Source organism: Choristoneura fumiferana, chromosome 3, assembly GCF_025370935.1.
Source record: "Choristoneura fumiferana chromosome 3, NRCan_CFum_1, whole genome shotgun sequence".
Lineage (NCBI taxonomy): Eukaryota > Metazoa > Arthropoda > Insecta > Lepidoptera > Tortricidae > Choristoneura > Choristoneura fumiferana.
The window spans coordinates 13761514-13785140 of record NC_133474.1 but is presented as its reverse complement, the minus strand read 5'-3'; the positions used below and the strand labels follow the sequence as shown (position 1 = coordinate 13785140).

General features: G+C 39.1%; 1 protein-coding gene across 1 annotated transcript; it reads right to left on the bottom strand.

The window, feature by feature from the left end:
- Positions 1-337: 337 nt before the first annotated feature.
- LOC141426662 (chitin synthase chs-2-like) lies at positions 338-23300 on the bottom strand. Its single transcript, XM_074085750.1, has 21 exons — positions 23101-23300; positions 21422-21522; positions 18751-18995; positions 16623-16789; positions 15786-16116; positions 14063-14265; positions 13208-13523; positions 12351-12571; positions 12120-12205; positions 11205-12031; positions 10891-11117; positions 10028-10195; positions 8800-9105; positions 7902-8131; positions 6310-6433; positions 4589-4741; positions 4120-4296; positions 2410-2577; positions 1655-1883; positions 961-1112; positions 338-501 (listed from the first exon to the last, which is right to left on the bottom strand). Exons 1-21 carry the CDS (start codon positions 23101-23103, stop codon positions 364-366), a joined length of 4572 nt encoding a protein of 1523 aa, XP_073941851.1. The 5' UTR covers positions 23104-23300; the 3' UTR covers positions 338-363.
- Between the last annotated feature and the right edge of the window lie 327 nt (positions 23301-23627).

The window sequence follows — 23627 nt, the reverse complement described above, 5'->3', positions numbered from 1 at the left end:
GTTGCATTGTTGCGAGGTGAATCGGAATTATTCTTTGTACTTTTCTCATTTATCTTCGAAATTTAAAGCTTCAATATTAAATATTAACGGATACTTATAGCAAGAAGCTTTCTGTTTATATTCATATGACAAACCTGAACTTAAACCAACTTTAAATGCAGGAAGAGTTTCTCAATTTGTCTCTTTATTTTTAAATCGACTTTCTAATGTTTATCACGCTCATTCCTCAATAGATCTAAATAACAATTAAAAATTCAAGTTCAAACACAAGTAGGTAGGTACAGCGATAAACAATCAAACTCAACACCAAAGAGCCAGACAAACAAAAACAAAACGATATTTTTTATTTAATTTAATATCGTTTTAATTGTTATACATCTCTCGGAATCTTACGGTGCTACGGCGCGGCGGGCGCGGCGAATCTTCATCGCTGTCAAACGCCGGCTCGTAGCTTTGGTTGACGTATGCGCCTGAAGTGGACGGCCGTCCTAAGTCTTGACGCTGTTGGAAATACATGCCCACGTTAAGTTTTAAGCCTGTTGACTTTGTTGCCTTTTTAGCTAGGTATTTGAAAATAGAAAAAGCCGTGGTGGCCTAGTGGTTTGACCTATCGCCTCTCGAACAGAGGGTCGTGGGTTCAAATCCCGGCTCGCACCTCTGAGTTTTTCCAAATTCATGTGCGGAATTACATTTGAAATTTACCACGAGCTTTGCGGTGAAGGAAAACATCGTGAGGAAACCTGCGCAAACCTGCGAAGCAATTCAATGGTGCGTGTGAAGTTCCCAATCCGCACTGGGCCCGCGTGGGAACTATAGCCCAAGCCCTCTGGTTCTGAGAGGAGGCCTGTGCCCAGTAGTGGGACGTATATAGGCTGGGATGATGATTTGAAAATAGAGGAAGAAATAGAGAAGGGATCTCTGTCATGGCTGGCTGACTCTTACACCTTGGTGTGTACCCACCGGCATTGCCTGACTGTCTCTTGCTAACTGCAACTGCGACTGCGAGCGCCGCCGTTCAGCAACCACCGAATCGCGCCGCGTCTGCAACGCGCGCAAAGTCAGTCGCCGCGCCGCCGTGGTACTGCCCAGAGATGGTAACCGCGCCAGCATATCTAGTAAAAGAAAAATAAATATAATTAGCCACTGGAATCAAGTATTTACTAGAGGATTTGCGGCGCGATTTTATTTTTCCTGGACTGTTTTTTGTGTAGTAAGTGCGTGAAGTTGCTCTACATTGCGTGAGATCAGCGCTAGCTTCCTAGACATTAAACACTTAATGATGACACACACGTGGTGAAATAAGTGCTACACCTCGTTTCCACGAAGAGTGAAAGAAAAGATGTACGTAGTGCAAAGATAATCTGAGGCAAACTTCCTTATTAAGTGTGTTGTGCTGCTAATATTGCCTCAAAAGAATAATATTTATACCTTAATGACAGCCTCGCTCAGCAAGCAAAGGAATTGGCAAGGAAAGGTGGCACAGACTTTTAATTTTTTGTTACTTTGTCTTCTTGTGCGCGAGACAAAGACCTCTAGAGCGAGTAAAGCAGTGTGCGGCTAGTAAGGGCAACATCACTGGATCGTGATGAGCATAGCGAGGAGTAGTGCGAAAAGCATAGTCTGATCGCAGAGTACCGTAACACACTAGCCTCACCTGGATTTTGTATGACTGTGGAAAGTCTCTTCTCGAAATTGGTTTCAAGATTGACGACATTTTGTTTGGCAGTCCTCCGCCGTTCCAAGTTGAATATTGTCTTCCTTCTAGAGACGTGTGTGTTGTCGACACCGCGGCCTTCCATCTCGTCAGTATTAAGTTGTTGCACTTCACTAATGAACTTGAAAGCACGGTTCTCTACCATTGCATGTTGCGTTAGTTCATTGGGCTGTGGACAAGGTGTCAAATGCAATAAAAAAATTGTTTGATAAAATTGACTTCTAAAGGTTTAGAAGCTGAGTAGGTCTTATTTTTAGGAGCCTTATGCAATTTGAGCTTCCTATAACAGCAAAAAAACAAAGTTAATAAACTTACATTCATTGGTAACAAACAAGCTGTGGTAATCTAGAGATGGTCGAGGGTTCTAACCCGAATTCATATCGGCCCGCGTTAACAGTATAATGATACTTTCAATTTACCATGAGTCTTTCGGTGAAGGAAAACGTCGTTATGACACCTACACAGACTTGTGTAGCAGTTTAATGATGTGTGTAAAGTACCCAATGCGCACTCGACCCGCGTGGAATTTCTGAATCCCTGTGAGGGTGTAGACTTTCGTTAAAAAATCATTACTGACGTTTCTACAGCGCAGGGATCTCTCAAAGCTTCTTTTCGGTGTACGATTGCCACACATCTTTCTTCTACAGCGGCTATCAGTCAGTACTCCAAGCTTAACATTAATAAATTACACTCACCGATTTGGTCAAGTACCAATCAAGCTTGACCGTGGACAGGAGATGCGTCAACGTTCCCATGCGATGGAACAGCATCCCAGTGAACTGCACGAGCATCACAGACCCGAAAAAGATCAGGAACAGCGACCCGATCGGCTCCAACATCAAGTAGTCGCGGTTGATTGTGATCTGACCATATAAATTCGAATTATATAACAATGACATAATGTTATTGACATACAGAAATAATAATAAGAGCTTGAACTTGAATTGAACACAGATACCGCCACATTGTTGGTCCTTTCCTTTAGCAAAATTACCCCTTCGGGTGTCAATCGACCGGCTCCCGGATCTATCACAAAATACCGTTGTGTCATGGCCGCCCGCGAATTTGGTACTTCACCAATGCAATGTAGTCCTTTTTAAACCACCATTTGAATTGAAATTTCCAGATTTTGCAAAAAATCCCGTGGGAATTCTCAATAATTCTCGTCAGAATTTCTCGACGGAATATCTAAACACCAGTGCTAAATTCACGTCTCTACAATTAGTGATTGTTATATCGGTATTTTAACTCAATCCCCTCGAAATATAGCGATAAAAAGTAGCCTATGAGTTATTTGAGACGTCCAGCTAACTACACATAAAATTTAATCCAAATCCGTTAAGCCATTTTAGCGTAAAAGAGACACAAACTTTCGCGTTTATAATATTAGTAGGATAGTAAGATTTAATGTCTAATTGTCAAAAGCGTCTAGAAGTTTAATATAAACGTCCTAGTAATAACAAATGAAATATTACTGCCTAGATTTTCTCGGTCTTTTAGCTCGCGTGCTATTTCTATTCCTATTATTATAAGTTCTGTGTAATTGATATCACTAATCAATTGATTCCAAGACCATTCTAAAATCGCGTTTACAATAATAATACTAACGCTGTCCCTTCACTTGGCGTATTCGCCAAAATATTTGCGTGAGCGAAATAGATCCACTAAATAAGCTATATTCAACCAGCGGGACGCGTGCAGCCCGCCGAGTTCCTTTATGAAGCCCGCCTAGTATAATTTATGTTGATTTTCAACCCTTTCCGACTTGTAATCCTATAGCGCCCCGCTGCACCATTGCTACAACACATTTGTGGAACATAATAAGGTTGAGTATGGCTGCACTCAATCTTTTCTAGCTAGAGCGACGGATACGAGTATGTCGATAAAACAACGCAAACGTGCAACCCCAAGTGAAATATAAGCGTAAGAGCCTTTGCACACAGACAGCACGTTTTTCTTTCCATGGAGCTGCTACAACTCGCGTGCGTATCGCGTTTGTATCGATACAAGTGCGCGATTAAAAAACGCGGTGTAGACAGGCCCTAAGAGTAAGCTGTTAGCTTACAATATTGGAAGGGTCTATATTGGATTGGAATCCATACATATTAAAATCTATAATGTAATTTTTGCCATAATGATCATTTGCCATAACTCTTTTTTCTTAAAATCAATAAATAATTCTTGGTTGTTATAAAATAAACCTAACTTAACCTATAAAGTTCTACGGGACGGCCAATTCAAATTTCCTGATTTTTTTTAGTTTAAAAAAAAAGAGTTATGGCAAATAATCATTATGGAAAACATTACATGAGGACAAACGATATTATGGATTACGAAGGAGACCCGTATTGGAATCGTCGCCGTAAGAAATATAAAAACAGGCTTAAGAGTAAGATATAACTTACCGTATTTGAATCCTCGTCGTAAGAAATGCCTATCTGCTGTCCGAACGGCCACTGGAAGTGTAGCTGGTCTTGGTTGAGCTGCAGTAAAAAGATGACTAGCACGAACAGGGCGTTGAGCATCACAAATGCGAACACCATCTTGTCGCGCAGGTCCTTTAGGTCCCGTTTGATACGCTCCTGTTGGCCAACGAATTTATTCATTAGGGTTTTATTCATTCGCTTTCTTGTTACAAGCGATGTGTATGGACTATGGTTAGGACCACAAACCCAAAGGGGTCCCAACCCCATCGGGACCCAATTACTTAGTCTCCGTTGTCTGTCTGTCCATTTGTCAAGGGCTGCATATTTAATAGAATTGCGGCAATTTGATTGTATCAATTTAGTACAAATGTATCGGATTCTCATACGAGTACAAGAAACGTTTTTTTTTTTTTCAAAATGGGGGTACAGAAAGTTGTGTGCAACTAACTTGTTCTTCCCTGTCCTCGTCTATAGGCCGCAAGTAGGTGTCGATGAGGTCTTTCCAGAACTGTATTTCGGCGGTGGTCAAGAAATCTACTTCTCCTTTCTTCACGTCTGGGTCTTCTATCCAGTACGGGTTGATCAAGTCATCTCGTTCCTCCTATGAAAACAATAACTTTTTGTGAACATTTTGAATTGAAACCCTCGACAAAAATATAACTAATTCAAAGATTCCGTAATATTCATAGATACAATGATATAGTACAGGTACAGGTGAAAATAACAATAAAAGCGGGTTTTATAGGTTTGTTTAATAGTTAAAAGCTTTTTAGTATTTAAGGAGAACCAACAGCTAAAAACACAATATATTATGTTATGTAGTGGGAATAGCAACACAGAGCCAATTACAGTACATAGGTGGTACGTAGTATTATTGACAGTTACGTACAGTACAGATCTATTGAATAATGTTTTGCCATCGTATTTTGTCGCATAAGTTCGTATTTATCTTTCTACTAGCTTACTGAAGTTTACTGGAGCTCATTGAGAAAGCAAGATAAACGAACTTTTCCGACAAAATACGATGGCAAAACATTTTTCTCCAACATTACATGAAATATTGTCGTTGTGTTACAAATAATAGGCCGAGAAGTATCGCGCTGCAGGCGCTGCGGCTCAGCTGCGTGCGCGCAGTCACTCTGGCGGCCTGCAAAGAGATTTCATACAACCTTGCAGGCCGCTGGCCGGCAATGCGACCGTCTTTTGTTTCAACGCGCGCTCTGCAACACGCAGGCGACCCACGCCCAGCAACACCGCCCGCAGCCGCCCGCCAGCAGCCAGCAGCCAGCGCGACACGCGCGTAAACAGCAGGGCGACCACACTAGCGTCCCGCCAGTTTCATTTCTTGTTTTTTTTATGTTATTTCATGTAATGTTTGAGAAAAGTACTATACAAGCCTCGGCCGGAACCTGGGGTTGCCTGTCTATATCTGCTTGGCCGGCAACCCCCTACTTCCCGGCCTCTACAGTAATGCAGTATTTCAATAGATCTGTACCCGGCGATAAAGATTGCCCATCGGTCTTTGGAAAAAGACAATTGGCTGCATTCACGACGATTCCCGAACACTGGCCACCGTCCATCAATCATCGTATTTATTAAGTGACGTTTTATATCAAATAAATACTGCCCTTTATGGACGTAATTAGTTTACGTCATGCCAATACTTCTATAAATTAATAAAATAGTTTACTTCAAATGAATGACGTGTAAACTTCGGATATCTATACAGAGCTGTTGCAACTACTAGAAAAAGGATAGTTGCCTCTTTTTCCGAAAGATGCCATCGTACTATTTACTTTTGGGGGGTTTCAACAACTCTTTATTATATATTTTCATCTAAATGCGTCCGTACTCTATTGCACCTGTACAAAGACTGACAAACGTCACATAAGTAGTGTGTGTGACAACGATCTTAGCCGAGTCTCTTTCCAAAGACCGATGTGCAATCTTTAGGCCGGGTACTGTTATTACTTACAACATCTTAACCTAACTTAACTTTATTACATCGGTTATCAGCATCAGAGCTCAACATATATGTATATGTACCAAATTTGTAGCACCAATCACATTTAGAGTTGCAAGATTTTAGTACTCTGTTAGTCGATAATGAAAAAAAACATACGGTATTGTCATTGTTATAATTGCTATTATTCTTTAACGCAACGGTACCTTAGGTATATCAGTGGACAGGTCGCTCTCCGCATACTCTGGTAGCAAGGAAAGTGTTTCGCGGAGCCGGAGCGATGAGCGGCGGCGCGGCGGCGCTGGCTCGGGCGCCTCTGTATGAGCACCACTGAGGACAAAGTATATTGTAAGTAGAATAGCTTATAGGCGTTGAAATTTTTCGAAAGACAGATTTCGAACAGTTCACGGAATAGAAAAAACGTGAGGAGATATCCGAAGTCCCAGTTTGAACCGAATCACACACGATTATTGGTCGTAGCTTCTATTTGAAAAAAGCAATGTCTCCTGAATCGGGAGCACAATTACAAATTTACTACTTACAATATTATAAATATTTAAATAATTTGTAATAGAATGTCAAGGTATTTTGCATAATTATTTAACTGCGAATGGAATAGTTCGTTTCATTTTATTAGTAGTATTTTGGTAGCTATGTGCGCGCGGCCGGTCTCGTTGCGCGTCGCGTCACCTGATTTAACTGGTTGGTTTGGTCAATGCGTAGTCCTCGCTGCGCCGCGCCCGTCCAGCAGTCTGAATATGATTGAGACGCCAGGTGTATATCGTGCGTCGCCGCTATTTATAAACGAATCCTTCGCTGACGAAGTCGCAGGCAACACTCGTACATTTCACAACATAAAAGGTTAACCTCTTCACCGCCACAAAACAAACGAAGTGACGTGCTCTGTACGCCACAGAAAAACCACAAAATCAACTTGATTTTTAATTCCATTGCAGAAGGATTAATTTCTAGTTGAATGTTGGTCATGTATAGATGACCGTGGCATGTGAGACATTCCATTAGTTGTCACGACTGGATGACTCTCGCGGAGAAGAGGTTAATGTTCTACTTTACAGAGTAACAGCCTTATTCATAAAAAGTTAAGAGCCTCCTTGAAGGCTCCTTGAAGGCCCGATGCTTAAAAACATGATTCATAAACGTCTGTTAGCGCTAATCAGTCGATCAAGGCTCTGCTAAATTTAGACGACCGTAGACCCTTCTTTATCTCCCTGCTAAGTCACAAAATGGCCGCCACAAGTTTGAACAGCTGACTTTGACAAGAGCAAAAAACCATACCGAAGATATTTTTAGTGAAGGGAGGGTTACGCAAAAATTAAAAAAAATCCAGGAAAAAATATTTTTAGGAATTTGTATTTAAAAATCCTGTAAATTAGGTATTTATTACTGCTACTTTAACTTTACTAACAATAAATATGAAAAAAATAAAATTAGGATTATAATATAATTACGGCATTTTGCACTTAGGTACAAAATAAACATGCGGGTCGGAAATGGCGGGAAAACAAACATCTCGCTTTTTTTTTCGTGCTAATTTGCTGTCATTTTTTTTTAATTCTCGATGAGGCCTTTTTTTGTCTTTAATTTGTCAAGATGGCCAACATAACGCGTCTAATCCGTCTATCAGCAGCTCAACAACTAGCAGACTGCTAGCAAGCGTTTATGAATCATACTTCTTGACAACCGTCTAACAAGCTTAATCAGTCTGCTAAGTAACAGACCGATCAAACCTCAATTAATGTTTTTTTATGAATAAGGCTGTAAGTCAGCAATTACTCACAGCGAGTCCAGCCTCTTTTCCAGCTTTTCAAGCGAATGAGCAATTTGCAACAGATGCAGATCTTCTTTGTGGTCCTTCGGGTTTGTGCAACACATACACTTGAACAAGCCAGCGACGCTCATTTCCATAGTACCGCTTGTCTCATCGGAGCTACCGAACATTTTTCTAACAGTTTGCGTGTCCATTTTCTTTTTAGCTTCTTCCGCTTCCTTGTTCTCTTGTTCGATTTCCTATAAAACAAGAACTATGGTTAGAACCATGCTTATACAATAATTAATGGGGTAAATAATAAAAAAAAATTAGTAAGCTTTAAATTGATTTCTATCCAAATAAAAAAACCTCCATACTCTGAATATATTCCTGTGTTTTCTATTATATACTGCTTACTATGTTTTGGTGTTCAATAAAGAGTGTATTTATAGTACATTGTGTCTTAAGGGCGGTAAATAAGGAATTACGAACGAGAGTCTATTAGAAGCCCGAAGTCGAAGACTGACGGCTTTAATGATTCGATGTTCGTAATTCTATTACCGCCCACGCGACATACAATGTTTTTCATCACATTTGCGAGTAAAATTGTATATTTGTAAAAGAAAACTATTTTTTTTTAAATTGCCGATACCGCTGATTGCGCTCTTGGAGGGCCGCAGCATGTGCATGGCATGCGTGTGCAGCGCGCGCACGGAGCAGCAGCACACCATGCAGTAACAAACTCATTTACCGACCTTGGGCTTCATGGCATGAAAATTAGTACAGGCAATGACTCATTTACCGACCACGGGTTTCATGAGAAGCACATTAAGGTCGAGGGTTTTATTTGGGGGGCTGCAACCAATGTAGCCTGCATGTTACGACACTGTTTACGAGCAAGTGTGATGAAAAATATATAATATCTTACCTTTTTCGTCTTTTTCTGCGCCACTTCCCTGGTACCCCACGAGACGTTGTTCAAATTACACAAGGAGTATATAATCAACAACATGTACATGCTCGGGATGGTGATATAATACACAAGCAGGTACATAAGACATATGATCTCTTGTGGATGCAGTGCAGCCGTGATGAAGAAAATACCAAACGTTATTACGGTGAAAATACTGGATGGAGCCAGCCACCCGTCTTCAACGATTTGCAATGCTATGCCTACTATAACTAGCATCATCAACATAGCATAGAGACATGTTATAGCAGTTGCCAGCATTAACTGTGGACAAAAGATTGTATTAAATTTTATAAGTATAGAGACTCTTGTATACTGCCCTGTATATCTTAACCTACGGTGCCCAAACATGGTCCTTAACCGAAATTCAGAAGTCCAACTTGAAGGTTTGCCAGAGGGCTATGGAGCGCAGCATTTTGAGTATCAAAAGAAAAGATCGGACCCGGAACACAACATTCAGAAACGACTGGCAAAACTTAGCTGCCGACAGGGGAAGTTGGAAATCCGAGGGAGAGGCCTTTGCCCAGCAGTGGGACATAGAAAATGGCTAATTAAAAAAAAAGTACAGAGAGCATGAATTATCAGAGCTGCATAATTGCTTAAAAATATATGAACACTGTCTGAGTTAATTTATACGTTAGTTAGCGTCCATGAGTACATAAGGCACTTCCACGTGAGTTAACGCAGGTTCATTTGTTATGTACCTACACTCTACAGGTTATCACCCACCCTTGCATAATTCTTAGCCTGCATATTCACGAAAGCTGTGCGAGGTAGCTAAACCGTTACGCGAGGAAATAATTTATCAATAAGATTACTTAATTTTCTTTCCCAATCTGTCAGTACAGCACTGGGAAAAATGGGCTTCGTAGAGCTAGATTTCTGCATAACTTAATAAGCATAAAATGGGTACGAGTCCGAGTCCACTATGCATCATCGCATCACTATCTCCAGTCTCTTCGCAGATTTTTTGATGAAACGCTCACAAGTTTTCACAATTTGCCATGCTTTCTCCCACTACCCTGCTGCCCCGCGTTCTTTTAATGGATACGCAGTCTAACTTAACTAGGTGAAACCAGAAGTTTTTGTTTGTCTATCTCCAGAGTGTTATGATTATGGTGGAATCAACTGTGAATTGTTTTAGTGTCACCAATTTTGAAAGAATTAGTTAATCAGCTGTAGGTACCTGTATTTCGGACTTGCACGTCAAACAGACGGTGATGAATATGACGACAGGGATCAAATTGAGAAGTAGCGCGTTGCCCATGCTCATGCCAGTGATGGCGTTCATGGCTCCGATCATCATAAGGAAGATCGTGCCTGGTCCCAGCACTGTACCCACCATTAGCATCATCTGGAATAATTCAAATCATTTTTGTGAATAACAGATAACAAAGATGATACTTTCTACGTCAGTATCCGTAACCGTAGATTGAACGTTAACAATATATATCGGTGCGCAGCTACAATTTCGGACATTAAGGGTCTGTTTCATCATCCATTGATTAGTGTTAACTGGCGGTTAGGTGTGATGCCATCTCTATTTGTTTTGTTCGAATAGACGGAGACGGCATTACGTTTAACCGTCGGTTAACGCTAATCAATGGATGGTGAAACAGCCCCTAAAAATGCTAGGCCTGAGTGCATACCTACTTTTATTTGCCATGGTGTTATTAAGAAAGACGTTTTTGTGCCCTGCTGACGTGTCATCAGATAGGAAATTATAAAAAAAAACTAAACCGAACTAAACGAATGACTAAATGATGACGAGGAATTTGTAAAGTTTCAAATAGTAATTAAATTAAATAATAGAATAATAATCTAGCTAATAATAAAATGGCTTATGAAATAATAAAATGTAGATAGATAAAATAATATTATCGAAAATTACAACCTAAATTTTAGTGACCTAGAACTAAATATTTGTACGCAAATATTTGTATGCTGAATACATGACTGTGCTAAACTTATTTTAAGATCATTTTACTGTATTCTTACAAATCAATGTTTCCGAATTTGAATAAACCTGGCGATTGAGGTAAGTTTTACCTGATAAGCAATATAGAGAGTAGAGATGTTGTCATTGACTTGAACAGTCCGCTTCGAGTCAGCAAGTAAGTCGAAGATATTGGCCATAGTGGAGGGCACCCATCGTCGCCGTTGGTTGTAGAACTCGCCGAACTGCTCCGGACAGTGAGTGTACGCGTCGGATGCCGCTGAGTACTCCACTCTGTAGCCACGCTGCAGCAGCAATGTACACAGCCATCGGTCTTCGCCTACAAATATTTATAAAAGATTATAGTTAAACACGAGATTATTTGTAACCTTATAGTATCGTAATTGCTTCATCTATTAGTTCATACCTTGATCGTATTGCACATAATGCCGCGCCTCGTGGGACGTCAGTGTATATTTTTTCATAACATTATCGTCCATGAGAGCCTTGCCTCGGAAGAGCGAGAAGCAGCCAGGACTACACAGCACGCAGCCTATCATGTGTTCGGTCGCCTTTTGCAGCCAATGGCCGATGGCGTACTCGAACATCTGGTACCACGCCATGAAACCAGACCCGACAGGATGAATACGACCACAAGCCGCCCCTAAGTTCTTATCTTTCTTCATTAAATCGATGAGCAGTGTTACAGCAGAGGGTTGGAAGTCGATGTCACCATCTAGAGCTAGAAGGTACGTGTTTTCCGCGATTACTTCTTTGCGCTCCAACGGTATCTGCAGGTCCATTAACCGATGTCCGAGGAAGTAATACATGTACATTACTTGCGACCAACGCTTCCTATGTCTAATTTTCGTTTTGTCCTTCAGGTGGCAAATGAGTTTGTTTTTTCCCGGCAAAGTCCATACGAGCCTGCCTCCGTACGGAGCAGGGAATTTTTTGGGCGATCTTAATTTAATATTTGCTGTATGGACTTCGGATGCCGCTTCGTCTATAGTCTCTACTAAGCACCTCACGAAGCGATTGACTTGGGAGTCTTCGTTGCTGTGATCAGATACTTCGAAAGCATCGTCCATAAAAATGTGTGCTTCGAGCTCATAATAATCGGGTGAGACGATGTTGAAATATTTTTGAGCTAATCTTTGTTCACACTGATGCGCGTCCAACCTGAATATGGACTTCAAGAACTCCATCATTTCGTCCTTGGTTTCGTGCCACATAGTAGCACAGATATAAATTCTGTAAAGTCAGACCAAAAAACCATAATAACCAATTTCAAATATTTGCAAAATCGAATAGTTTGATATTAAAATATCTAAGACAATACCTCGTAACGTTGTCGGATGGATGGATAAGATGCGCTGCTGGTTTTTCGAAACTCATAACAGTGCTGTCATCAGAGTCTTTCAAGTCCTATAACACAAACCATAGTTAAAATTAACTGTTTAGTATACAGTGCGGAGCTAATTTGAGCAAAATAAATCTAAAATCTAACCAATAATGGCGCTTTAAAGGTAAACTTACAAAAATCAAATAGTATTCTTAATTTTATACGTACGTCAAACTGTAATTCGTTCTCGTTATCTTTAGTCCTGTTCATGAGCAAACACTGGTCGATGAGCGGCCCGCTGTACCAAGGCTTGGCGAACAGCTTGTCGGTGGCAGCGAGGCGCTCGCAGCGAGGCATCCACGCGTGGAACGTGATCCACGCTTGCGAGACCAGCCAGAGCAGCCAGATCCAAGCCATTTCACGACCCACGTAGTCTTTGAGGAAATATACTGAGAGAAAAGAAAATGTGCGTTCGATTGAAGTCTACACAATATCGAGGGATTTTGTACCGCGGTATCCAGTCGTGGCAGAGCCCTGGTCCTAAGTAAAATGTACGTAGTATGGTACTTCTCATGGTTCTTTCTGGAATCTATATGATATTGTACTACTTTCCGATTATTATTTTTTTTTTTCAAATTTTAGCTTTGGAGGTTAGAAGGGGAAGGCAAAAATATCATGAAAAATATTTTTGAGCTTCTCATAACGAAACCCTTTCATTTTATATCATCATCATCATCAGCCGGAACACGCCACTGTTAAACAAAAGCCTCCCCCTTTCGTTTCATATATGTTACAAGATATATTTTGCGTTTATTTATTTTGTAATTTACCCCTCAAAATCCTCAGCATTCATCTACCAGGTACTATCGGTTTTCATCACTCGTTGTGGGAAATTTTCAACATACCTACCGCTTTCCTTACCTACTGTTAATTATTCGATGTAATTGACAGCATATAACTGCGGGAAATGTCGGTAGATAAGAGATAAAGATAACATAGATTGGTGTGTATTATTAACCACAGATAATAAATATAGATAACATAGCATAGCTAATGAGACATACATTTAAATAACCATTACAAACCTGGAGGAATTTCAAAGAACAGATAATCCGGAATCGTCCTGTGAAATGCGCACGGGTTCGCGTTTCTTAGTCCGCAGAAAACTATAAGCAGATTTATTGCTACAGGACCCACTAGACTCAACGCAAATGTAAAACTGAAATTTTGTATGAGAATCTTGCATGCGAATTTAGCTGCACCGAAACAGACGTAAGCTGATGCCACTTGGATGAGGGCTACCCAAAGTGGAGATGCCCAGGATACTGGCAAATCGAAGGTGCCTCCAGTAACTTCATAGTCCAGTATTCCCTCGAAAGCATCTCTTATAATAACTTGGACCTGGAATTATCAAAAATAACGAATAAATTCAAGAAAGCACTATACGATTAGCTGTGCGGTTTAGCGTGCTGTTCCTCTTCAAAGTATGCAGTGAGAAAGAGAAGGAACTTGCAAATGATTGTGCGTATATATTGCAAATGTATTTGCCATTGAAAAACGAAAATTAGCTTCTTATATAAGTTAATAGTAATTAATTAATCGTATTATTAAGTTAATTTTTTAAATATTGGTGATTAATATTAAAATGAAATTAAAAAATTAAAAACATTTATTTTCATTAATAATTTGTACATAATAATTTTTGAACATGAAACTACCGTAAGACTCACTCATATTAAATGATATTGTAAATGGTATTGTATTGTTTTGTATTGTAACATGTCGAGCAAAATTCGGTTTAAGACGTGAGTTATCCGCTACAATATCTTTTAATATAATATTTCTTAATGGCTGGAGCCTCCTTTTAAGCTTGATAAAGCCTGTATCAGGAGGAATATACAAACTATAGGCGTCCATTTCATTCTTGTCTGGGTACTCACTTCGTAAGCGGTATAGGTTCTTTCATTGAAGGCATCTCCGACAGATGTAAAGAACGCCATCGCATCATCGCCGTTTATATGTAAGTGTATCAAAATGCAAAACATGAAGACGACAATTTTCCATAGTGTAAGGAATCTTTGCGAGTAATATCGCGATTTCTTAATATCCTCACGCAGCCTACTTAGATAAACAACCGACGAGGCTGCAATAAAAAATAATACGATTAAAGTTATTCCTAGTAAATATGAAATAACTAGGTTGTTTATAATCTTATTTATATTATACTTAACGCAAAAGTTTGTGAGGACAGACATTGAGTTTATGTCAGAATTAACGCACAGGATTTTTTTCGAACGAGCAAGTAGGTAATATCATTGTACGTAGGTAAGCACCACTACCCACGGATACCTGCAAGACCAGAGGATTGCCGATCCGTTGCCAGCCAAGAAGGCTAAGGTAAAATACCTCAGATGTCAGTAATTTTACATACTGTCTTGTTTTAGGCTACGTTTCCACCAGAGATGTATCAGGATTCTTTGTGAATAATGTTTTTGTCATGAACCAATAGAAACGCTTCATTTACCTATCCTCGCTACGCGAGCTGTTTCCACTAGAGCTGTGCTGTGAGAAGACAGGAAAAATTAACGTTTATATTGGTTCATGACCATACCCCGGTACTTTCGGGGCACGAATGATTTACTAAAGAGTAGACATTAATAGATAGGTTATTCTGACAAAACATCATATTATGCCTAATGAATAATTACCTCATTGCGAATTGTAAACTATGCTAGTACTTTAGGTGTAGTTCCAAGGCTTATGTTATGAGATATTAATAATAAAACTTGAATTAATTACCTGCAGTAAATTTAGTAGTTCATATGATTTTCGAAATAAATTATTAATACTTTTCTAAGTTTGGAACAGTTCAGCAGCGGCGTCTTGCTGTAAATATCCATTTTAACCCACTGAATTATTTTTCTACGTCGGCAGTTTTAATAGGTGCACATTTAAATTTCTTGAAGAAATCAATTGTTGCACGAAGTGTTTGCGATCGCAGTTCCACTTCATTGCCTTGTAACAATTCGTTCATGATGTTTAGTGTGCTATAGCCAAAATTCTTATTTAAAACCAACTTCAATTTATTAAAAATCTTTTCAAACTTAATTTGATTAAGATTGAAACGATTTCATCCTACGAAAATTTAATATTTTTGTGTTTTATATATAATGTTTTTATTTCTAATTGATTAATTTATTATTATGTATTAATTGACTTGTTTATTTATTGACCTCCGCAAAGTAACGCCTGATTCAATCAATTGATTAATTTATTCATTAGGTAGAAACCAGCTAGAGTGCACTCTGTTTTTTAACTCGATATCTACTTTTTGGCTTATGTCAATCATCCGTGCCCCCAAAAATCCCGGGGTATGTTCATGACAAACACATTCCTCGTAACGCATACTCGCACATATCTGGTGAAAACGCAGCCTAATTCCGGATATTTCTTATCCAGGAAAATTCAACAGTAAATATTTCAGGATTTTTATAAAACTAACCTAACCTAACCTGGTTCTACACGATCCGATGGCCCTAGAATAAATACTGAAATATTTACAGATTTAGAGTTTGCGAAATAAAAAGTTCCGAAAAATTATATAGTTAGTAGAAACGAAAGTTACGAAGCTACACACAATAATGTATATACTGGGGAACTTACACGACGTATTTAAATCAGCATTGACATAATTTTCCCACCAGCCGAGGGATATCATAACGGCGGCAGCTGATGTCATCCATAAAACTGGTGTACCGTCTAGCAGCGGCCACACGAAGAAGGCAGTGACTTGTGCTGAGATAGCCAACACGTCGAGAACCAGCTTGATGATGTAGCGGGGATCATTGCGGTCCCTGGTCACTGCGTTCAAGAGGCCCGGGACAACGCACAAGGCATTCATTAGCATGGCTCCCTTGACTACGTCTAATTCTGGGAGAATGAGCAGTAGAAGTATAGCGATGCCTATGGTTTGAACAGTATCCACGAAGAGTGCCTATGGACAGAAATAATGTTGATTCTATAATTTAAATGTATTTACTTAAGACCCATTCTAGTTTTACGGATCTCAAGTACCTACACGAAACTTCGTTTAGGTATTTCAGTTTTTCATGGACTTCTAGTTGTCCGCTCAGATTTGTTCGTATTATAATGTGAACTTTCGAGATTTTTTCCCAGTTGTTAGCACTACGGACAAGTGGAAAAAAATCCCAGTACCTAATCCAGACTAACTACGCTATTACTACTTCGAATCCGCGCGCGGCAATAAGTGCTGACTACCTACTGAAATATTTTTTTCCCACTTGCCTAAGTACGAAAAATTAAGGAAAAGTCACAATAGTTCGCAGTGCGAACAAAAAGGTGCGGCAACTGGGTAGGTATAGCTCTTTTAACTAGAACTAGTATCGATCCACATAATATTTAGTACAACGGCGTACTAGCTACCAGGTAGCAAATCACCCTACCTACACATAATTAAGATTGAAGAAATTACCAACTTACCACAAGAAACTGCGTTCTGGACGGCTTCTTTGCTGTTTTGAAGAAACAAATCCGAACTGATCGCAGAAATATGCCTATTTCTGGGGCACCAAACACAATTAAGATAGCCCATAGCCATGCTATTCGCTCTTCTAAAGGCAGGACAGTTATGAACTGCTGATCTAAAGCTGGTAACAAAATCAGATTACTGTTAGCCAGTTGCAGAAAAGAATAATAGCAATTTTGAGTAAGCATCATGTCATAACAGCAATTAGGTATCATTGCCTCGCCGGAAGACCAGCACCGACTCCATCCCAGGAGTCCACATTTATGCTGAGGCAAGACCTTTTCGCTCACACGTACAATATTATATATTACTAGCTTTTACCCGCGGCTTCGCACGCGTAAACTATTCGGTGTAGTAGCTGCAATTGAAATTTTCGGGATTTTACAAAATTCCCCTGGAAATTTCCAATATTTATATCGTGGTCTTCATTGAGGTTGTGTTGTGAATAACTGTACAAAATTCAAGACTCTAAACCCAGTGCTGAAGTTTCAAAATTTTTCCCTATCCAAATTCAAATGCAAAATTCAAATACAAATCATTTATTCAGTAAATAGGCCGAAATGGGCACTTTTACACCTAATTTTTTAAACTACCAGCGCTTTCGGAAAGACCATCATTGCCAAGAAGAATGCGTCGCAAGAAACTTGGCAGAAAGTCATTTTTACAAAATAAAATAATTACAAATAAAATACTTAAAAACTACAGTACTTATACAATTAAAGAAAAAAATACGAAATAATAATAATAATAATACAGGGATGTATGGGGTCCCTTAGTTACAAAACTATACCGTGGGAATATCGGGATAAAAAGTAGCGTACTTATGTTTTATTCCAGACATACGGCTAGCTACATCCAAATTTCATGGCTCTAAGCCTAGCGGCTGTTATTTCGACATTTTATTCCTAGGTATCCCGTGGTAATATCGGGTCAAAAAGTCGTCTATGAGTTTTTCTAGACATCCAGCTTCCTACATACTTACCAAATTTCATGACTCTAAGCTCAGCGGTTAATATTTCAAGATTTTATCCCTATCCCGTGGGAATATCGGGGTAAAAAATAGATTATGTGTTATTCCAGAGGTCCAGCTACCTACATACCAAATTTCATGGCTCTAAGCCCAGTGGTTGTTATTTCGAGATTTTATCCCTAGGTATCCCGTGGAAATATCGGGTCAAAAAGTCGCTTATGTGTTATTACAGACGTCTAGCTACCTACATACCAAATTTCATGACTCTAAGCCCAGCGGTTATTATTTCAAGATTGTATCCCTATCCCGTGGGAATATCGGGATAAAAATTAGCCTGTGTGTTATTCCAGAGGTCCAGCTACCTACATACCAAAATTCATGGCTCTCAACCCAGTGGTTATTATTTAGAGATTTTATCCCTAGGTATCCCGTGGGAATATCGAGTCAAAAAGTCCCTTACGTATTATTCCAGACGTCCAGTTACCTACATACCAAATTTTATGACTCTAAGCCCAGCGGTTATTATTTCAAGATTTTATCCCTATCCCGGGGGAATATCGGGATAAAAAGTAGCCTATGTGTTATTCTAGAGGTCCAGCTACCTACATACTAAATTCCATGGCTCTAAGCCCTGCTGTTGTTATTTCAAGATTTTATCCCTAGGTATCCCGTGGGAATATCGGCTCAAAAAGTCACCTATCTGTTATTCCAAACGTCCAACTACCTACATACCAAATTTCATGACTCTAAGCCTAGAGGTTGTTATTTCGAGATTTTATCCCTATCCCGTGGGAATACCGGGATAAAAAGTATCCTATGTTTTAATCCAGGTTATAAACTAACTTTTCGCCAAATTTCATCCAAATCCGTCCAGCCGTTTCAGCGTGAAAAAGTAACAAACATACTCACTCACTCACTCACTCACATACTCACTCACTCACTCACAAACTTTCACATTTATAATATTAGTAGGAAGTAGGATTTATTTTTCATTTATTTTTTAATATTCTATGTACTTCTACAATTTTTGTAATTTTAGTCTGTATCATGTGTGTCGTTTTGTTTTCATTCATTCATTTCTTCATTGCTTAAGTAGCATTGAGGTAACTTACCCAAAGCTTTATTGCAATGCGTTATCTGCCGATCTTTCTGAAGCTGTGACGTGATGAAGAGCAATGTGCCTTTTGCTACGACTGCCGCTCCAAGAACTACTGCGAATACCATGATGTATGCTAGTAGTTTGAGGAACTTCACGCTCACGTCGATCCATTCTGACGAGGCCATCGACCCACTCTCCGTCTTCACGGGGATCTCTTGGAAGAGGTTCCATCCTTTCGTCTCTTGTGCAGTTCTTGGGCTGTTGTTATAAGATTAATAATATTAGGGCCAAAGCATTAGGATACAATTGGTCAAGTACACTATCTTATACCTACTTAAACACTTCACTACGCAACGATTCAAGACTATTCAAATTCAAATTCAAAAATTCAAATCATTTATTCAGTAAATAGGCCGCAATGGGCACTTTTACAAGTCATTTTTAGGGTTCCGGAGCCAAAATGGCAAAAACGGAACCCTTATACTTTTGCCATGTCTGTGTGTCTGTCTGTCTGTCTGTCCGTCCGTCCGTTGCTTTGCTCAGGGACTATCAATGCTAGAAAGCTATAATTTTGCACGGATGTATATGTAAACTATGCCGACAAAAGGGTACAATAAAAAATTCAAAAAAAAATTTTTTTAGGGTACCTCCCTCCCATAGACGTAAAGTGAGGGTGATTTTTTTTTCTCATCCAACCCTATAGTGTGGTGTGGGGTATCGGTGGATAGGTATTATAAAACCATTAGGGGTTTGCTAAAACAGATTCAGTAATTTGTTTGCGAAATATTTAACTTTAAAGTGCAAATTTTCATGAAAATCGAGAGAAACTTGGCAGAAAGTCATTTTTTCATAATAATATAATTACAAATAAAATACTTAAAATAATTAAAGAAAAAAATTACATAAAAATAATAATAATACAGGGATGTATGGGGTCCCTTAGTTACAAAACTAAACACTAACTATATCTAAACTATATCTACGTTCAGTGGAAGTGTAGAATACTTCCACCGTCATAAATTTTAAAATAATAATAACAATAATTTAGTTCTGAAATATACATTTCAGGTCAAGTAACCATTACGCTTTTGGATTTCGAAGGCAAGCTCACGTCTGCCGCCCCCGAAGTTAGCTCACACGCACTCATGTCATGCTCTGAAAGCAGAGCGGTACCGAGGGCATGGTATTGCTTCCGTTCCCATAAGCTCTATGGGATCGTCTTGGGAACTTCGACGTCGCGAGCCTGTGACTGGAAATTAAACTAAAAATATAAAAGTTTAAAATCCATAAGCTTAACAATATACATCCTTAAACATAGCAAGGAGATGGGGGAGAGCAAGCTATAAACAACAGACCGAGTTAAACAGATTTGGTTCAGAGTTCAAATAACAATTTGTAGACGAAAAGTGTGTTTTTAGTTTTCAGACTTCTGACCAAAAAATAAAACAGGAAAAGCTTCTTATTCAATATCAAACATTTTCATGTAAATATTTGTTAAAATATTGGGAATAAACGGATTAAGATTACTTCGAAGGATTATATTGGCGGCTATTTAGAATTAGGTATAAATAAATCAACGAAACCCTTTGCTATAGGTACATATATTAATCATGCATATAATTGTGTTTTATCATTAGGTATCAATGACGAGAAAACAATATTCTGGTAAAAAACATGTTTCTAGATAAGTGCTATCTATATCAAGCAAAATACAAAGACGGGTTCAATAATTTACTAACATTGTAGGTACTCATAACAAAAATTATAAGCACCTCTTAGGGCGGCTACATACACTCGGAATTCCGATTCAAATTGAGTGTATGTGGCCGCCCTTAATGCAAAAGTTAGTTTCCATTCGTAAACGGCACATGTTACATATAAGTAGGTAAGTATAGGACAATGATAAGAAAAATTACAGCTAAAAATGTTTAAGTAGCATTTTATCGAGTTACACTTCCTGTTTTGTAAAAAAAAAACCCCGTCCAGCCATCTGAAACTTTCTCGCTCTTTACTTACTACAGAATATAATATTTACTTCATCAAAACTTTTTATTACATTAATATCCTTAATTCCTTCCCCAGTGGCCACTTATTTTTAAATCTAACGGTTACGCGATATTGACCCTTTTCCAGGCACCGGCCAACTCGCTCTTTACTTCTACAGAATATATATAGCTTTTATCAAAACATTTTATTTATATCCTTAATTTTAATCCCGTAACGGTCCCGCCCGAAAAAAGTTTCTCGATGAGGGCTACATAGATGTCGCTAGCGTCACTGCTTAAGTGGCTAAATAAGAACAAAACAAGCTGAGATATGAGGTGCATAGGGGAAATTCGTGTCGGTACCGTTGACCATCAGTGGTGTAGCGGTATAGCACGCGGTACGGAATACCGAGGACCTGGGTTCGATTCCAGTGATGGTCTTAATCTATATTTCAGTTTGTATTTTCAATTTAGGTTTTACGGATACCGTAAAAGTAAAAATTTGGAATTGGATTAATCTACAAAATGAATCATTGTTTTATATTGTTTACCTATAAGGGATTAATTTACAACCGAAAAATATTTTTAAGGACTTGATTGTATCATGTTGTATATGTACCAAGGACGAAAATTTGTGTAGTTACGTGGTCACTATATGCACTATGCCTGGAAAAGAGTTTAAGATGCAAGTATTCTTACTCAAATTCCTCGGTATCGTCGAAGAACGGCGTGTAGACGTCAGAATCGTCGTCGCCACTGTCTCTCCGTACACCTTTGAGGCCGGAAGACGTGGCCATCACCTGAAATTAAGATGATCTAGGGTAACACTTTGATTAAAAACTATTGTAGGTACCTACATTTACGGCTCGGACACGACTACGCGCAAGCGGCGCAGGGACCCCGCCGTTCGCCGTTAAACGTCTGTAGTAGGTATAGTCTTTTGAACTACAAGCAGCGTCACAATAATAGCGAGCTAGTTATGTACCTGTATATGCGTACATTGTTCAGGTTCGTATAATCATTAAAAAATAAAATGTGATGGTGTAGATGCAGTAGTCAGAGTAGGCCTAGGAGCCCCGCGCGCACACAAAAAAAATATAAATGTTTCATAGAGTTAAAGTTTATTTGGATTTTTTTTTCAATATCTAATAAGAGTTATTATTGCTTTTCTCCGACAAATGCTGTCAGTTGATTTGATTGAACTTGGAAAGAGCTGATACTCTTTAATTGATTGAAAAAGGGCCCCGGGAATTGTGTTGCTTAGGAGCCCCGAAATGGAGGAGGCGGAGACGAGCGGAGCGGAGAGGAGACGTCTAGGGATCCACCTATCATATTAGTTGAATCCACATCTCATCTCCGCCTCATTATCATCGGACGTGTAGGGATTGGTCGATCCCTACACGTCTCCTCTCCGCTTCGCTCTCTCCGCCTCAGTGGAGCCGCAGCCTAATCCATCCAGCCCTATTATTGTACCTAGTAAAGAGCTATGCAGTCACCAGTTTATATGGAGCTTTGAAGAGCCTGGCTTGATATCACGTGAAAATGAGTAATTACAATATTTACTTAGGTAGTAAGTAGGTACTATTTTACATTATTCATTAAGTATTATTCGTTCGGCAAATGTGCGTGTGTGATTTCAGTGTTTCTTGCCGTTGCCTTTGGATTGCTGTAAAGAAGAAAAGTCCAAGACGATGGCGTAAACGCGCTCGGAATCACAATCGCAAGAACAGGCGAAATCAGAAATATCTTTACAGTTTACTACCTTGTCGCTGTCACTTCGTATTTGAACTTTGGCATATAAAATTGTCAGTGACAAGGCACTAAAATGTAAATATATTTTTGACCTCGAGTGTACCAATTCTTTCTGCCAGACGGATTAAATAAGGGTAGAAAAGGAAGATGAACGAGACTGAGCGTGTGCGAGTAACTGAATTAAGTGTAAATACGTATTATGTGTAAATAAGTATCGCATCCATCCCAGCCTATATACGTCCCACTGCTGGGCACAGGCCTCCTCTCAGAACAAGAGGGCTTGGGCCATAGTTCCCACGCGGGCCCAGTGCGGATTGGGAACTTCACACGCACCATTGAAGGTTTGTGCAGGTTTCCTCACGATGTTTTCCTTCACCGGAAAGCTCGTGGTAAATTTCAAATGTACCTAATTCCGCACATGAATTTCGAAAAACTCAGAGGTGCGACCGGGGTTTGAACCCACGACCCTCTGCTTGAGAGACGATAGGTCAAACCACTTCACTAGGCCACCACGGCTTACAGTATCGCATAAATATTGTTTATTGAATAAACACGTGTTAAAATGTTTTTAACCACAAACTTTTCCTATGTTTCGAGTTACATAGAGAAAAAACCAAAACACTCACCATTTTCAAACTCTCCTTAACTTAATTTCTTTGCGTATTCCACAGATTCACTAAAAACTGTTGTTAGAATCACATCACGATAACAATCACTTCACTATTTTTTAGGGAGTATTTGCCCTTGTGGCGGCCACTTAATTTTAAGTGACTGCTTGTTTTAACTATCTTGACTAATATGCAAGTGTCGACCTGCAATACAGTGTGAAAATAATTATCATTCAGTCGTCATTGTATTATCAGGATTCGATTACATACTTATCGATTATCTTGGATCATTAAAGCGACCCTGATTTATTTTTCTACGATTTCTAAGGAAATAATAACAATTTCACTATCACAGTCGCTATCTGTTATCTTTTAATTACATCCACTGCGAACTCTTTGTTACATCAAAGTGTCCTAACATAGTCAATCATACATTAAGTAGAAAAGTTCTAAAAACAAAATAAAGCTAACTTGGGGCAATTCAATAATTAAACTTATGTTATGGAAAAAATTGAAAATACAAACTGAAATATAGATGCACAGAA

Coding starts and splice junctions, on each gene's coding strand:
- LOC141426662 (XM_074085750.1), bottom strand. Junction 4,742..6,309: donor TGTCCACTGATATACCTAAG/GTACCGTTGCGT, acceptor TTGTTTTCATAG/GAGGAACGAGATGACTTGAT. Junction 4,297..4,588: donor ACGAGGACAGGGAAGAACAA/GTTAGTTGCACA, acceptor GTTGGCCAACAG/GAGCGTATCAAACGGGACCT.